At 45.0% G+C, this 18,292-nt stretch overlaps 1 protein-coding gene across 10 annotated transcripts in view; it reads left to right on the top strand.

Moving 5' to 3' along the window:
* LOC135541628 (plasma membrane calcium-transporting ATPase 1-like) overlaps positions 1 to 16,938 on the top strand; it is a 298,234-nt gene extending 281,296 nt beyond the window's left edge. For 8 of the 10 annotated variants that reach the window (XM_064967935.1, XM_064967940.1, XM_064967936.1 and 5 more), the window contains one exon: positions 12,381 to 16,938. In XM_064967935.1, the coding sequence (XP_064824007.1) occupies positions 12,381 to 12,617 (237 nt within the window). In that variant the 3' untranslated portion in view covers positions 12,618 to 16,938. The remainder of the gene's footprint in view (positions 1 to 12,380) is intronic. The other 2 variants (XM_064967939.1, XM_064967937.1) reach the window with 1 other exon arrangement.
* Positions 16,939 to 18,292: the final 1,354 nt, after the last annotated feature.

Raw genomic sequence — 18,292 nt, 5'->3', positions numbered from 1 at the left:
TCATTCTCTCCCTCTCTCCTTCTCATTTTCACTCATTCTCTCTCTCCTCCTTTCTCTCATTCTCTCCCTCTCTCCTTCTCATTTTCTCTCATTCTCTCCCTCTCCTTCTCATTTTCACTCATTCTCTCCCTTTCTCCTTCTCCTTTTCACTCACTCTCCCTCTCTCCTTCTCCTTTTCACACATTCTCTCCCTCTCTCCTACTCCTTTTCACTCATTCTCTCCCTTTCTCCTTCTCCTTTTCACTCACTCTCCCTCTTTCCTTCTCATTTTCACTCATTCTCTCCCTCTCTCCTTCTCATTCTCTCTCTCTCCTTCTCATTTTCACTCATTCTCTCCCTCTCTCCTTCTCATTTTCACTCATTCTCTCCCTCTCTCCTTCTCATTCTCTCTCTCTCCTTCTCATTTTCTCTCATTCTCTCCCTCTCTCCTTCTCCTTTTCACTCATTCTCTCCCTCTCTCCTTCTCCTTTTCACTCATTCTCTCCCTCTCTCCTTCTCCTTTTCACTCATTCTCTCCCTCTCTCCTTCTCCTTTTCACTCATTCTCTCCCTCTCTCCTTCTCCTTTTCACTCATTCTCTCCCTCTCTCCTTCTCATTTTCTCTCATTCTCTCCCTCTCCTTCTCATTTTCACTCATTCTCTCCCTTTCTCCTTCTCCTTTTCACTCACTCTCCCTCTCTCCTTCTCATTTTCACTCATTCTCTCCCTCTCTCCTTCTCATTCTCTCTCTCTCCTTCTCATTTTCACTCATTCTCTCCCTCTCTCCTTCTCATTTTCACTCATTCTCTCTCTCTCCTCCTCATTTTCACTCATTCTCTCTCTCCTCCTTTTCTCTCATTCTCTCCCTCTCCTCCTCATTTTCACTCATTCTCTCTCTCCTCCTTTTCTCTCATTCTCTCCCTCTCCTCCTCATTTTCACTCATTCTCTCCCTTTCTCCTTCTCCTTTTCACTCATTCTCTCCCTCTCTCCTTCTCCTTTTCACTCATTCTCTCCCTTTCTCCTTCTCCTTTTCACTCATTCTCTCCCTTTCTCCTCCTCATTTTCACTCATTCTCTCCCTTTCTCCTTCTCATTTTCACTCATTCTCTCCCTCTCTCCTTCTCCTTTTCACTCATTCTCTCCCTTTCTCCTTCTCCTTTTCACTCATTCTCTCCCTTTCTCCTTCTCATTTTCACTCATTCTCTCTCTCTCCTTCTCATTTTCACTCATTCTCTCCCTCTCTCCTTCTCATTTCCTTCTCATTTTCTCTCATTCTCTCCCTTTCTCCTTCTCATTTTCACTCATTCTCTCTCTCTCCTTCTCATTTTCACTCATTCTCTCCCTCTCTCCTTCTCATTTTCACTCATTCTCTCTCTCTCCTCCTCATTTTCACTCATTCTCTCTCCTCCTCCTTTTCACTCATTCTCTCCCTCTCTCCTTCTCCTTTTCACTCATTCTCTCACTCTCTCCTTCTCATTTTCACTCATTCTCTCCCTCTCTCCTCCTCATTTTCACTCATTCTCTCTCCTCCTCCTTTTCACTCATTCTCTCCCTCTCTCCTTCTCCTTTTCACTCATTCTCTCACTCTCTCCTTCTCATTTTCACTCATTCTCTCTCCTCCTCCTTTTCACTCATTCTCTCCCTCTCTCCTTCTCCTTTTCACTCATTCTCTCACTCTCTCCTTCTCATTTTCTCTCATTCTCTCTCTCCTCCTTTTCTCTCATTCTCTCCCTCTCCTCCTCATTTTCACTCATTCTCTCCCTCTCTCCTTCTCCTTTTCACTCATTCTCTCCCTTTCTCCTTCTCCTTTTCACTCATTCTCTCCCTTTCTCCTTCTCCTTTTCACTCATTCTCTCCCTTTCTCCTTCTCCTTTTCACTCATTCTCTCCCTCTCTCCTTCTCCTTTTCACTCATTCTCTCCCTCTCTCCTTCTCCTTTTCACTCATTCTCTCACTCTCTCCTTCTCATTTTCACTCATTCTCTCCCTCTCTCCTTCTCATTTTCACTCATTCTCTCTCTCCTCCTTTTCTCTCATTCTCTCCCTCTCCTCCTCATTTTCACTCATTCTCTCCCTTTCTCCTTCTCCTTTTCACTCATTCTCTCACTCTCTCCTTCTCATTTTCACTCATTCTCTCCCTTTCTCCTTCTCCTTTTCACTCATTCTCTCCCTTTCTCCTTCTCATTTTCTCTCATTCTCTCTCTCATTCTCTTTTTCACTCATTCTCTCCCTCTCTCCTCATTTTCACTCATTCTCTCTCTCTCCTTCTCATTTTCACTCATTCTCTCTCTCTCCTTCTCATTTTCACTCATTCTCTCTCTCTCCTTCTCATTTTCACTCTTTCTCTCTCTCTCCTTCTCCTTTTCACTCTTTCTCCCTCTCTCCTTCTCCTTTTCTCTCATTCTCTCCCTCCTTCTCTGTTTCTCTCATTCACTCCTCCTCCCATTTTCTCTCATTCTCTCCTTCTCCTCCCATTTTCTCTCATTCTCTCCTTCTCCTCCCATTTTCTCTCATTCTCTCCTTCTCCCATTTTCTCTCATTCTCTCCTCCTCCCATTTTCTCTCATTCTCTCCTTCTCCTCTCATTTTCTCTCATTCTCTCTCTCTCCTTCTCATTTTCATTCATTCTCTCCTTCTCATTTTCACTCATTCTCTCCTTCTCCCATTTTCTCTCATTCTCTCTCTCTCCTTCTCATTTTATCTAATTCTCTCCTTCTCATTTTCTCTCATTCTCTCCTTCTCATTTTCTCTCATTCTCTCCTTCTCCTCCCATTTTCTCTCAATTTCCCTCTCTCCTCTCATTCTCTCTCTCTCCTTCTTTTTCTCTCCTTTTCTCTCATTCTCTCTCTCCTTCTCCTTTTCTCTCATTCTCTCTCTCCTTCTCTTTTTCTCTCATTCTCTCTCTCCTTCTCTTTCTCTCATTCTCTCCCTCTCTCCCCATTTTCTCTCATTCTCTCCTTCTCCTCTCATTTTCTCTCATTCTCTCTCTCTCCTTCTCATTTTCATTCATTCTCTCCTTCTCATTTTCACTCATTCTCTCCTTCTCATTTTCACTCATTCTCTCCTTCTCCTCCATTTTCTCTCATTCTCTCTCTCTCCTTCTCATTTTATCTCATGCTCTCCTTCTCATTTTATCTCATTCTCTCCTTCTCATTTTCTCTCATTCTCTCCTTCTCATTTTCTCTCATTCTCTCCTTCTCCTCCCATTTTCTCTCAATTTCCCTCTCTCCTCCCATTTTCTCTCATTCTCTCTCTCTCCTTCTTTTTCTCTCCTTTTTCTCTTTCTCTCTCTCCTCCTTTTCTCTCATTCTCTCTCTCCTTCTCTTTCTCTCATTCTCTCCCTCTCTCCTCATTTTCTCTCATTCTCTCTCTCTCCTTCTCCTTTTCTCTCATTCTCTCCCCCTCTCCTTCTCCTTTTCACTCATTCCCTCAGTCCTCTCTCTTCTCCCTTTCACTCCTTTCTCTCTGCCTTCCTCTCTCTCCTCCCTCTGTCTCCCTTTCTCAGTCCCTCAATCTCCTTCCTCCCTCTCACTCCTACCTCTCAATCCTCCCCCTCTCTGTCCCCCTCTCTGTCCCTTTCTCTCTTCCCTATCTGTCCCTCTCTCTCCTCCCTCTCTCTCAGTCCCGCTATTCAGGGAGGACTTATCCCTCAGTATGTTCTTTTTTTTTAGGCTTGGCAAGCGACCCCAGTGCTGACTTATTCCTCCATGACAGCATGCTCTCTCACTAAAAGAGATTTATGGAGAAAAAAGATATAGCCATATTTCTCCGACAGTTTTTTTTAATATAAAAAGGGTTATGGATGCCTGCGGTACATTGGTGTATCTTGGCATCCGCCAAAACACTCCCATGAGAGGAACACAGATATCAGATGGATATGAGAGGACTTTGAGACATAGAAAAACACACAAAAATACACACACACACATACCGATATGTACATTACGCACATACAGACACACACACAGACAGACACAAGAAGACTTAGAAACACAGAGCAGTACACACACACAAATATACAAGCACACACAAATATACAAGCACATATATAAGGACTTAAAACCCTGGGCTTAAAGAGGCGGAGTTGCAGAGTCATTCATCACACACTGAAGTTCTGGAGGGAAGGAAGAGGTGCTGCATGCAACCAGTTTACAAAGCTGACTGAAGTCTGAGAAAACTCTCCATATGATTTAAAAAAGAACAGACGATTAGGACTGAAGAATATAGAAAATATATAACTATAGAAATAAGTCATTAACCTCTTTACATACATTGTTTTTCATTTATAATTTAACCTATTTTTTTTGTTCTTGTTTTAACTAGGCAAGTCAGTTAAGAACAAATTCTTAATAATAATAATAATAATATATCCCATTTAGCAGACGCTTTTGTCCAAAGCGACTTACAAGTCGGCTGGGGCCACTACTTTTACATATGGGTGGCCCCAGCGGGAATCGAACCCACGACGCTTGGCGTTGCAAGCGCCATGCTCTACCGACTGAGCCACACAGGACCCAATTCTTCTTTATAGTGACGGCCTGCCAAGAGACAAAAGGCCTCCAGCGAGGAGGGATGGGATTACAAATAAATATATAGGACAACACACACATCACCACAAGAGACAAAAGGCCTCCTGCGAGGAAGGGATGGGATTACAAATAAATATATAGAACAACACACACATCACCACAAGAGACAAAAGGCCTCCAGCGAGGAGGGATGGGATTACAAATAAATATATAGGACAACACACACATCACCACAAGAGACAAAAGGCCTCCAGCGAGGAGGGATGGGATTACAAATAAATATATAGGACAACACACACATCACCACAAGAGACAAAAGGCCTCCAGCGAGGAGGGATGGGATTACAAATAAATATATAGGACAACACACACATCACCACAAGAGACAAAAGGCCTCCAGCGAGGAAGGGATGGGATTACAAATAAATATATAGGACAACACACACATCACCACAAGAGACAAAAGGCCTCCAGCGAGGAAGGGATGGGATTACAAATAAATATATAGAACAACACACACATCACCACAAGAGACAAAAGGCCTCCTGCGAGGAAGGGATGGGATTACAAATAAATATATAGAACAACACACACATCACCACAAGAGACAAAAGGCCTCCAGCAAAAGGAAGGGATGGGATTACAAATAAATATATAGAACAACACACACATCACCACAAGAGACAAAAGGCCTCCTGCGAGGAAGGGATGGGATTACAAATAAATATATAGAACAACACACACATCACCACAAGAGACAAAAGGCCTCCTGCGAGGAAGGGATGGGATTACAAATAAATATATAGGACAACACACACATCACCACAAGAGACAAAAGGCCTCCTGCGAGGAAGGGATGGGATTACAAATAAATATATAGAACAACACACACATCACCACAAGAGACAAAAGGCCTCCTGCGAGGAAGGGATGGGATTACAAATAAATATATAGGACAACACACACATCACCACAAGAGACAAAAGGCCTCCTGCGAGGAAGGGATGGGAGGAAGGGATGGGATTACAAATAAATATATACAAATAAAACAACACACACATCTCCACAAGAGACAAAAGGCCTCCAGCGAGGAAGGGATGGGATTACAAATAAATATATAGGACAACACACACATCACCACAAGAGACAAAAGGCCTCCTGCGAGGAAGGGATGGGATTACAAATAAATATATAGAACAACACACACATCACCACAAGAGACAAAAGGCCTCCTGCGAGGAAGGGATGGGATTACAAATAAATATATAGGACAACACACGAAAAGAGACACCACAACACTGCATAAAGAGAGAGTTACGACAGCAACACAGCATTGAAGCAACACATGACGAATCAGCATTGAAGCAACACAACATTGTATCAGCACAAACATGGAACAAAGTGGACTTAAAATAGCTTAAGGACTAAAACTGTTTTGTCGAGATGTCACCTTTAACCTCTGACCCCTATCCCCAGTATATGCGCACAGTTAGAGAATGTGGTCACCTCTTTTTTTTTCACAACAAGTCATAATGTCCTCAACAAGTCATAATGTGGTCTTCACCAAATGTAATACCATTTCATATTTTTAACAAGAGTAAGAGTTAGTATATTACATTTACGCAAATCATTACTTTCCAAATAGACATTATATTTCTATGGAAATACATGGGTAGCCATGAGAAAGACCCCCGTTATGGGGCGCAATCGTGCGATGTAGGCTTGTACACAATTGCCAAACCTTCTCTTCCACACACACACGCTGTACTCACTCGGTGTGTGTAGTTACAGTAGGCTAACGTATGTCAGTGGTTTTAGGAACAGCAGTAACATCAGGTAGGATTAAGGCTACCAACTGCCTAGCCAGTTGTAGCTCAATCTTGGGTGCAATGATCACGTTCCCGCACTGACTGACTGTGTGAAGGCTCGTTGACTTAACGTTACGTTAGCCTACATGCTACACATGCAAAGCTATATCAGCCACGACTTACTGTTCTTTGTGCTGCTTCAAATGTCGAACAAAGTTGGAAATTGTTGCGCCTCTGTCTGTCATTTTCTTCCCACATGTTTTGCAAGTTGCAATCCGTTTTTAATTGACTACAGTGTCGTCTTTATATCCGACAATAATCATTTTGCGTATCATCTTTCCAAGGGCTCCATCTGAATTCACCCACCGACGTTCCTCTGCACTGCCACGCACAACTTTTTCTCAGCTGACACAATCTGATTGGCTGCTGTCCGATTCAAACTGTAATCTGTTAAATGAAGAGTTGATGCGCTGCACACTTTTTTAATAGCATCATGTTTAATATTTGGGCTTGGAGAGGATATCAAGTTAGTTCGAGTCATAAGGCTCAAGTCCAAGTTAAGTCACGACTCATTGGTGTTAAAGTCGGGTTGCAAGTCATCATATTTGTGACTCGAGTCCACAGCTCTGCTGTTTTCTCTCATACTGTTCTCCATGTTTCACTCCTTTCTCTCTCGCTCAGAACCTTTTTGCTTCTCTCTCTGCTGTATATTTCCATCCTATCCCAATCATCTGTCTGTCTTTCCTCTCCTCTGTGTCCCTCTCTTCTCCTCTCGGGACTATCGCCATTCTGACTACAGGGTAACAACAGACCAAAGAAGTGAATCGGACCAGTAGTTGTGTGTGGGTGTGGGGGTGTGTGTGTGCGTGTTTCCTCCTGGCATGGAAATGCTTTTGTTTGACATCACAATGCTCTCTCAAACACACACACACACACACACACACACACACACACACACACACACACAAATAAGAAGTATAAACACAGAGGATGGATGCTGATTGGATAGGCTACATACAGCCCACCAAAATTGAGCTAATTTATATTCATAATAAGCATCATCAAGCCAAATAACACTATGGAAGTGTAAATGGTTGGATTTGACCCTTTTCCATTTTTGTTGGTCCTCTCACTTACTCACTCTCTCACTTACTCACTTACTCACTCTCTGTTACTCACTCTCTCTGTTACTCTCTCTCAGTTACTCACTCTCTCAGTTACTCACTCTCTGTTACTCACTCTCTGTTACTTACTCTCTCACTTACTCGCTCACTCTCTCACTTACTCACTCACTCTCTCACTTACTCACTCTCTCTGTTACTCACTCTCTCTTACTCACTCTCTCTGTTACTCACTCTCTCTGTTACTCACGCTCTCTGTTACTCACGCTCTCTGTTACTCACGCTCTCTGTTACTCACGCTCTCAGTTACTCACGCTCTCAGTTACTCACGCTCTCAGTTACTCACGCTCTCAGTTACTCACTCTCTCAGTTACTCACTCTCTCAGTTACTCACTCTCTGTTACTCACTCTCTGTTACTCACTCTCTCACTTACTCTCTCTGTTACTCACTCAGTTACTCACTCTCTCACAGTTACTCACTCTCTGTTACTCACTCTCTCTGTTACTCACTCTCTGTTACTCACTCTCTGTTACTCACTCTCTCAGTTACTCACTCTCTCAGTTACTCACTCTCTCACTTACTCACTCTCTCACTTACTCACTCTCTGTTACTCACTCTGTTACTCACTCTCTCACTTACTCTCTCTGTTACTCACTCTCTCAGTTACTCACTCTCTCAGTTACTCACTCTCTGTTACTCACTCTCTGTTTCTCACTCTCTCAGTTACTCACTCTCTGTTACTCACTCTCTCACTTACTCACTCTCTCTGTTACTCACTTACTCACTCTCTCACACAAACACACACTCACAAACATCTCTGAAACTGGAAACACTTATCTCCCTCACTAGCTTTAAGCACCAGCTGTCAGAGCAGCTCACAGATTACTGCACCTGTACATATCCCATCTATAATTTAGCCCAAACAACTACCTCTTTCCCTACTGTATTTTATTTATTTATTTATTTTGCTCCTTTGCACCCCATTATTTCTATCTCTACTTTGCACTTTCTTCCATTGCAAATCTACCATTCCAGTGTTTTACTTGCTATATTGTATTTACTTTGCCACCATGGCCTTTTTTTGCCTTTACCTCCCTTATCTCACCTCATTTGCTCACATCGTATATAGACTTGTTTCTACTGTATTATTGACTGTATGTTTGTTTTACAACGACACAGAGTTACACATGGAGTATGTGTCAAACTGCTTTGCTTTATCTTGGCCAGGTCACAGTTGTAAATGAGAACTTGTTCTCAACTGGCCTACCTGGTTAAATAAAGGTGACATAAAAATAAATAAACAAACAGAGTCCCTCTGCCAGGCAGCAGTGCTCATTTTCACACCTCTGATGTCTGGGTGTCTGCACAGTCATCTCTCTCACTCTGTGACACTCTGTGTTCTCCTCACAGGCCTGTAACAGAATGTCTGTCAGCTCCTCTTAACTACCCCTGCCTGCCTGGCTGACACACCACACACACACTGTGTCCTACCCCTGCCTGCCTGGCTGACACACCACACACACACTGTGTCCTACCCCTGCCTGCCTGGCTGACACACCACACACACACTGTGTCCTACCCCTGCCTGCCTGGCTGACACACCACACACACACTGTGTCCTACCCCTGCCTGCCTGGCTGACACACCACACACACACACTGTGTCCTACCCCTGCCTGCCTGGCTGACACACCACACACACACTGTGTCCTACCCCTGCCTGCCTGGCTGACACACCACACACACACTGTGTCCTACCCCTGCCTGCCTGGCTGACACACCACACACACACTGTGTCCTACCCCTGCCTGCCTGGCTGACACACCACACACACACTGTGTCCTACCCCTGCCTGCCTGGCTGACACACCACACACACACTGTGTCCTACCCCTGCCTGCCTGGTTGACACACCACACACACACTGTGTCCTACCCCTGCCTGCCTGGCTGACACACCACACACACACTGCGTCCTACCCCTGCCTGCCTGGTTGACACACCACACACACACACACACACTGCGTCCTACCCCTGCCTGCCTGGTTGACACACCACACACACACTGTGTCCTACCCCTGCCTGCCTGGTTGACACACCACACACACACACACACACTGCGTCCTACCCCTGCCTGCCTGGTTGACACACCACACACACACTGCGTCCTACCCCTGCCTGCCTGGCTGACACACCACACACACACTGCGCCCTGCCTGCCTGGCTGACACACCACACACACACCCCTGTGCCCTGACACACCACACACACTGTGTCCTACCCCTGCCTGCCTGGCTGACACACCACACACACTGTGTCCTACCCCTGCCTGCCTGGCTGACACACCACACACACTGTGTCCTACCCCTGCCTGCCTGGCTGACACACCACACACACACTGTGTCCTACCCCTGCCTGCCTGGCTGACACACCACACACACTGTGTCCTACCCCTGCCTGCCTGGCTGACACACCCACACACTGTGTCCTACCCCTGCCTGCCTGGCTGACACACCACACACACACTGTGTCCTACCCCTGCCTGCCTGGCTGACACACCACACACACTGTGTCCTACCCCTGCCTGCCTGGCTGACACACCACACACACTGTGTCCTACCCCTGCCTGCCTGGCTGACACACCACACACACACTGCGCCCTGCCTGCCTGACACACCACACACACTGCGTCCTACCCCTGCCTGCCTGGCTGACACACCACACACACTGTGTCCTACCCCTGCCTGCCTGGCTGACACACCACACACACTGCGTCCTACCCCTGCCTGCCTGGCTGACACACCACACACACTGTGTCCTACCCCTGCCTGCCTGGCTGACACACACACACACTGCCTGGCTGACACCACACACACTGTGTCCTACCCCTGCCTGCCTGGCTGACACACCACACACACTGTGTCCTACCCCTGCCTGCCTGGCTGACACACCACACACACTGCGTCCTACCCTGCCTGCCTGGCTGACACACCACACACACTGCCTGTCCTACACCCTGTCCTACCCTGCCCTGGCTGACACACCACACACACTGCGTCCTACCCCTGCCTGCCTGCCTGACACCACACACACACTGTGTCCTACCCCTGCCTGCCTGGCTGACACACCACACACACTGTGTCCTACCCCTGCCTGCCTGGCTGACACACCACACACACTGTGTCCTACCCCTGCCTGCCTGGCTGACACACCACACACACTGTGTCCTACCCCTGCCTGCCTGGCTGACACACCACACACACACTGTGACACACCCCTGCCCGCCCACACACACACACACTGTGTCCTACCCCTGCCTGCCTGGCTGACACACCACACACACTGTCCTACCCCTGCCTGCCCTGACACACCACCCCTGCCTGCCTGGCTGACACACCACACACACTGCGTCCTACCCCTGCCTGCCTGGCTGACAGGCCTGGGCTGTAAATGTCCTACACATTCATCAGCGTAGCTGTGTTGGTCTAACATGATGCATCAGTCTGTAGTTTAGTAGAAGGTGAGGTGGGAGGTTAGATACAGACAAGTAGTTAGAGAGAAAATAATTTCCACTCACGTTGTGATGGTGTTCACATTCCTTTTTTCTGAATTGTAGAAAGTGTTGAGTACCATCAGCTTTAGAAGTGTGTGTGTGAGTGTGTGAGTGTGTGAGTGTGTGAGTGTGTGAGTGTGTGAGTGTGTGAGTGAGTGTGTGAGTGTGTGAGTGTGTGAGTGTGTGAGTGTGTGAGTGTGTGAGTGAGTGTGAGTGAGTGAGTGTGTGAGTGTGTGAGTGAGTGTGTGTGTGAGTGAGTGAGTGAGTGAGTGAGTGAGTGAGTGAGTGAGTGAGTGAGTGAGTGAGTGAGTGAGTGAGTGAGTGAGTGAGTGAGTGTGTGAGTGTGTGAGTGAGTGAGTGAGTGAGTGAGTGAGTGAGTGAGTGAGTGAGTGAGTGAGTGAGTGAGCGTGAGTGAGTGAGCGAGCGAGCGGGTGTGTGTTTGTGAGTGAGAAGGTGTGTGTCTACTGTACATGTATGAAGTGCATGTTAGTTTTATTTCAGCATCAACCGTTCATCCTTTTCCCTCTTCACCACTTCACAGTTCTTATCTTCCTCCCTCTCTTCTCATCCTCTGTCCCTTTCCACTCCTGCCTACAAAATATACCCGAACTGGACTCATCTTTGGTCGCCAACCAAACAGCCCAACAGACAACATCCAACCCTCCATCCCTGTCTTCATTATAGAACATTGAGATGCTGCCAGCTAGCTGTACTGTAGGCTGGTGATTAGAACCTGCAGCTTGTTGCCTCAGATAGCATGATGTACTTTATGTGTCAGTGTGTTTGGGGGGGGGGGGGTGCTGTAGTATCTAAGTAGCTGTGTGGTTTTTGTCCCGTTGCTTGCTCAGTATCCTTACACTGTCATTATCATGTGTTCCCACCTCATATGTTGGTATTTATTTTCACGGTTTGTTTACATATTGTACTGTATTTTAGTGTTAATGCTTTTTTTGTGTATTTGTTTTGCAGTGCTCATGTATTTTCCACTCGCCCTTGTGTCATACTGTATGTTGTAGTTGACTGTATGTTGTAGTTGACTGTATGTTGAAGTTGACTGTATGTTGAAGTTGACTGTGTGTTTTTGATGGCTCCTGTGTGCCTTCCTTTTGCCTGCTGTTTGGTTTGATGAATCGGGCAAGTGATCAAGACTGCCATCCCAGAATACTTCACTTCTCAACTCTCACTGACCACCCTTTGTACCCCCTAGCAGATTACCCATAATCCCCTGCCTGCCTGCTTGCCTGCCTCCTGCCATCACCATGAACACAGGAAGACTGAGCCAGGACCCTCATTACTAACTGCTATTTTTATTTCTCTCTCTCTCTCTGCACTGCCCCTCTTTCTCCATCCCTCAATCTCTCTATCCCCCCTCCCCCCACCTTTCTCTCTCTAACAGATTAAGGTGGTGAATGCGTTCCGTAGCTCTCTTTACCCGGGGCTAGAGAACCGAGAATCAAAAAATTCCATCCATAACTTCATGGCCCACCCTGAGTTTGTTCCCTTGTCTGAGGAAGAGGCGCGGATCCCTGACATCGATGAGAGCAGCAGTGATGAGGTGGCGCTCCAGCACATGCCCAGATCCTTCTCTGGGAGGGCAGAAGCTCCAGACGTCAGCCACGAGGCCTCCTGCTGATCACCTCCTCTCTTCTCCTCTCTTCCGTTGTGCTCTGTCCTTCTCCCCCTGTCGGCTGGCTGGTTACCCTCCTGCACTTCCTCTCTTCCACCACCAGGGGGACAAGCGGTGCGCCCCACATCCCACAGAGGGTACACCCAGAGCAGGCAAGGGGTCCCAGCATCTCCCCCTCTTCACCTACCCTACTTCACCTACTCCTCTTCCTCCGCCTCCTCTTCCCTCCACTTTCTGAACCCTACACCTACCACTCACCTGCCCCACCCACCCACCCCACTTTGCCATTCCCATGGGCTGGCACTGACTGTGGTGTGTATGCCCTTTAAGTATGTACAGCAGAGTGACATGTAGACCATCAAATCACATCGTGCCCCAAACTCATGGGTGGGAGGGGCCATGTGGGGTCCACCAATCTGCTCTGTCAAAGGCTGTAGCCTGTCCTACTGTCCATCTTTGGAGTTTTAATATCTTTTTTTTTGTCCTGTAACATTTCATTGTTTTATTTTAAACTCAGATAGCCCAGAACTGAAACACAACATGTTTATCCTTTTGTACGTGCTTATTACACCCTGCATACACTAACTGACACAGCACTTTTAGAGTATATCTATGTGTACATACAGTATATATGCTTTATAGGCTCTTCAACACAGCTCCAAGCTGATTTGATGATCAGATGAACATGGGCTATGTGATTTAACAGTTTTCAGCTACTAAATTTTCCACTCCATTTCTCAACCTGTGTTTTAACTGTACTGTGTGTATGCATTGGATCTGTTTTGAAGCATGATGTACTAATGGGTTATGCAGTTCAACCCAGGAACCCATGTCTTCATTCATTCTGATAAACTACATATTTTCAATGATGAAGGTTCAACCGTCTAAACATCTCTCACTTTAGTTTGGTTCTTCTGGGTCCATTTGACATGATTTTATTATGATTTCTCCTGATTTTATGGAAGGAAAGTACAAAGGATGCTAGTCTATATTAACAGAAAGGTGAACTATCTTAAAACAACACATTGAAAGAAAAGCTAGCAGCAGGCGAGAGCCAGTGGGAACCCCCTCTCTGTGGAGTGGGATCTGATGATCTCATTCAATCAGGGTTCTGGTTTTCCCTCGCCCGTTGAGAGGAAGTTGACAGCTTACGATACCGCCTCAATATGGAGGAAGAATAAGAATGTCTGTGTCTCCCTGCATAACGTATTTGATTCATGTTTCAGCCGTGTTAAATATAATGGGAATTTAGGTTTTGGGAGTCATTATTTGCCTTGGTTAGGACCTACCTTTTCCTGTGTATAGACAGAAATGGGAAGTTGTTATTTCTTTAGTCTGTCACTCATTCTGATCTGTACCTTACCAAGGCAAATGTACAACTCTTTTTTTCACTGTTGGCGAAAGGGCATTGGGCTTGTTCCTGTTAGCTACAGCTTGACTGTGTGTGTCGTTATCGAGTGTCACTGTGTCTGCTTCAGAGTGACAAAGGACTATTGATCTCTCTCACAATGCCTCTGGGAGGGGCAACCATTAGAGGCTGGCCCGCTAGCATAGGGACACAACACATCTCCACATGTCCTCTAGGGTCAACCCACCTACCAACCAACCCACCAACCACAGATAATGGCCTAACAAGAAGAGGAATACTCTAACAAGAAAAAAACGATACAACCAGAGATGTTGATACATTAGAGCTCCTGTATTGAGTGGTGCATGTCGTTGTTTTAAATGATGGTACAGAGAGTTTAAACTTGGCTCCCACCCCGACCACCAACTCTGTGACAGAGAGTGTGACGCCCTCAACAGGATATGTGCTATCGATGTACTACTGCCATATTTTCAACCTTATTTTCATATCTAGGTTACTTACTTCGATAGAACCCTCTGATGATACACCTTTTCTACTTACTCAGAGCCATATTTTATAGGTTGTTGTTGTTTTGTACCCCATCGTTATTGAGGTTTCATTTCTATTCCACTCTGACCCCAAAATAGATGGATGCAAAACAACGTGTCACTGCCGATATATGTGTCATGGACTACAACGATGTTTACAGAACATAGTCTGCCTGCTGCCGTAAGCCTGCTGCCGTAAGCCTGCTAGCGCTGCGCCTCCCTCTTCTGGCTGGTCTCCTTGCTTAGTACATCATTATTGGGAAGCTTTCTTGCATGATTTTCATATATACTAAATGTTTTGTTCATTTTTTACAATTCTTCTGTATTTTTATATTTAGTATTTTTTAATATTTTGGAATATATATGTATAGGCTGAAGTGTTTTGGTGACAGTACAGTCCATGAATGAGATGAATCAACAGCAGAATATGTTTCTATATACAGTATATTTATGCCACATTTGTAAACCATGATTGGTTGTCCGATGCAGGGGCTAAGGAAGCTAAAATAAACTGTTTACTCACTGTAGGCCATGCGATTGGACATACTCTTTCAGCAATCTAGCCTTACCACCTCTTTCCCTTCATTATATATAGTCTTAAAGAGACAGTAGCTTAAATTCTGCTATTTCTCTCAGTAACTTAAATCAAATGAGGTCCCAATGAAAGCGAGTCAAATAGAACATGGTAGTAAACCAAACATTGAAGTAATGTTAAATTAATTTGGAGGATATATGATTTTTAATCTCTATATACATATATTTATTACATGGGGTCTGTTCTTTCAGACTAATATGACTGCGAGTTTAATTTATTTTTTGAGAGGATCGGTGCACTTAGACAACTGGGTAGTGACTTTAGTCGACTTGTCGAAAAGAGGGCATGAATTTCGATTTCATCCAAATCAATCGTTAACCTTTTTTATTCTAATGATTTAGGAAACTGTTTAGAGTAGAACTGTTAAACCGGTAGTGACATCACTGCCTCTTCCTGTTTGTGTTCGTAAACAGAAACAAGATACTTTTGCTGTGGTGTCCGTTACATGCTGACCAAACCGGCTCTATATGTGCGTCATCGTGCGCATATTGATTTTGTCTATCCCTACCAGACACGTTCATGACACGTAGGTTAAAATTCCAAATCCAACTTTTAATTAACTATATTAATTTGGGGACAGGTCGAAACACACATGAAACATTTGCTGTTGCTAGCTAATTTGTCTGGGAGATAAACAGTGGATTGCTATTTAGTTGTTGTTTTTTTGGTTGATCTCTCCTTGTTCATCTTTCTCATGTGGATTTTATATGGCTGTGTGGACCTTGTTCATCTTTCAATCACTCACGTGGGTATATGTTTGTAAAAAACCAATGAGTAGATGGTAAGGCGGGACTTACAGCGCATTAAGCGTCTAAAATAGAACCGTGCCTGGCTATGCAGACGCCCGTTGATGCGAATGAGCAGTTTGGATTAAATGATTGAATAACATGTATGTGGACATTTATTCAAACACACAAGTGGACAGTTTGGTCAGTATGTTAGACAGAGACTCAATTTCGGGACACATTTTGGGGACTCGTTTTCAATGGTAAATCTTTATTTTCTTCTGAGATTATCTATTTGGAAGACTTCACTTCTCCATTGAATATACTGTGTAAATATTGCCATGGGGTGATTTTGAACTTTGAACTCTAGGTAATGAAAAGGGGGCAGTCAGTCAGTGATCACCCAGCAAAGCTTTAAGAATGTTCAGCCAAAGTCTTGTTTTGTACAATCGCTGTTTTTTTATACTTTCTTTTTCTTTTTGACCAGATTGTTTTAAACTATTATTGTCAGGTGAATGTATTTCCATACTTTCCATCTCCCCAAAATAGCAAATGTTGTTGCATGTAAATGTGGACAGAGAATGCAAAGAACTTGAAGCGTCGCTAAGATTGTCCTTCTTCTATTGCCATGGTTGTGCTGTTGTTGATCTCTTATTGAACTGGTTGCCCTTCCATTCCGTAGGTGAACAGATACTCCATCCGCTAGAAACACCCCGATCTTTGGTTTGTTTTCTGTTTTGTTATTAACCTTGGCACAACTGTACTACAGAAGCAGACCAACAGGTTTGTATGTCTGAGGTGGATGGCGAACTAAAGAACAGCCAGACAGTCCTGGCAAAGTTTGGTTTCTCTGTTGGACAAGCCCATTGCTGCTTCTGACCAATCTGTAAGACCTTTCCTCTTATTGCACATGTTTCAATTATGACTCATGTATGACAAAATGAAACATGCTAAGGCATTGGGCAATAACTGTTGACTGTAAAGGACTGCATTGCTTCTCTAAAGCGTTGTCTTTCTTAGATAGCTTTCTTTTCATTGGGTTTGGGCGATTTCTTCTGGAGCAGCTTCTCCGCAGTTGTAAATAAAAAAAGGTTTGAAAACTGGAATATCACATTTGAAAGTCATAACCCCTTTATTTTACATAGGCTGATGTTTACCCGAACCAGTTCTTGTGTTTTAATACATTTTCAATTGCGAAAAGACAGAAAAATAACTTTCTGTAATTTATATGATACACAGTCATAGACACGGGTGTTATTTTTGTATAAACATAATACCATCTGTGTGGCATGCATGCCGTATAAACAACGTGGTGGTTTAAAGCAATATGTCCAACCTGGTAGGATTGGTACTTTCGTGTTCTGTGTAGCCTAAACCACGCTGTACTAGAGAGAAAACAATTGCCATTTGTAAAAAAAAAAAAAAGCTAGCTGTTCAATGTTCTGCATGTTTAAGTATGGAATGAGACATCCCAAATGTTTAACTGCTTCCAAAACAAAACTCCCACATTTTGACTGAGTTGCTGTCCCAGTGAAACACACTGAGAGGATGCTGCCTTGAAAATATAGGATGGAGTGGAGGAGAGATGGGATGGAGGAGAGATGGGATGGGGTGGATGAATGGAGGAGAGATGGGATGGAGGAGAGATTGGATGGAGTGGATGAATGGAGGAGAGATGGGATGGAGGAGAGATGGGATGGAGGAGAGATGGGGTGGATGAATGGAGGAGAGATGGGATGGGGTGGATGAATGGAGGAGAGATGGGATGGGGTGGATGAATGGAGGAGAGATGGGATGGAGGAGAGATGGGATGGGGTGGATGAATGGAGGAGAGATGGGATGGGGTGGATGAATGGAGGAGAGATGGGATGGAGGAGAGATGGGGTGGATGACTGGAGGAGAGATGGGATGGAGGAGAGATGGGATGGGGTGGATGAATGGAGGAGAGATGGGATGCAGGAGAGATGGGATGGACGAGAGATGGGATGGGGTGGATGAATGGAGGAGAGATGGGATGGGGTGGATGAATGGAGGAGAGATGGGATGGGGTGGATGAATGGAGTGGGTGGATGAATGGAGGAGAGATGGGTGGATGAATGGAGTGGGTGGATGAATGGAGTGGATGGATGGGTGGATGAATGGAGTGGATGGATGGGTGGATGTGTGAATGGGACTCCAATTCAATTTCACAAAGATCAGTTCAATGAAGTGCTTTCTCTGTAGGTACTGTAACTTGTCCCTGTTGAGTACTTCATCACTAGTGTGGAACGATTACTACCTGGATATTAACTAAGGTACTTGTTGACTGTGTCATTGTTCATTCATAAGGGACTAACAGCAACCACGCAGTCTACCATCTGGCTTTTCCCCATCTCACCATAGCAGACGGATGTGAAAACCAGCTCAACAAAAGCTTCATACATCAACTATTTAACACCATAGTAACACAGTACATACATTTACAT

The sequence above is a fragment of the Oncorhynchus masou genome, chromosome 6 (assembly GCF_036934945.1).
Source record: "Oncorhynchus masou masou isolate Uvic2021 chromosome 6, UVic_Omas_1.1, whole genome shotgun sequence".
Classification (NCBI taxonomy): domain Eukaryota; kingdom Metazoa; phylum Chordata; class Actinopteri; order Salmoniformes; family Salmonidae; genus Oncorhynchus; species Oncorhynchus masou.
Note: the sequence above shows the minus strand (reverse complement) of the source record. Positions and strands in the feature narration are given on the sequence as shown.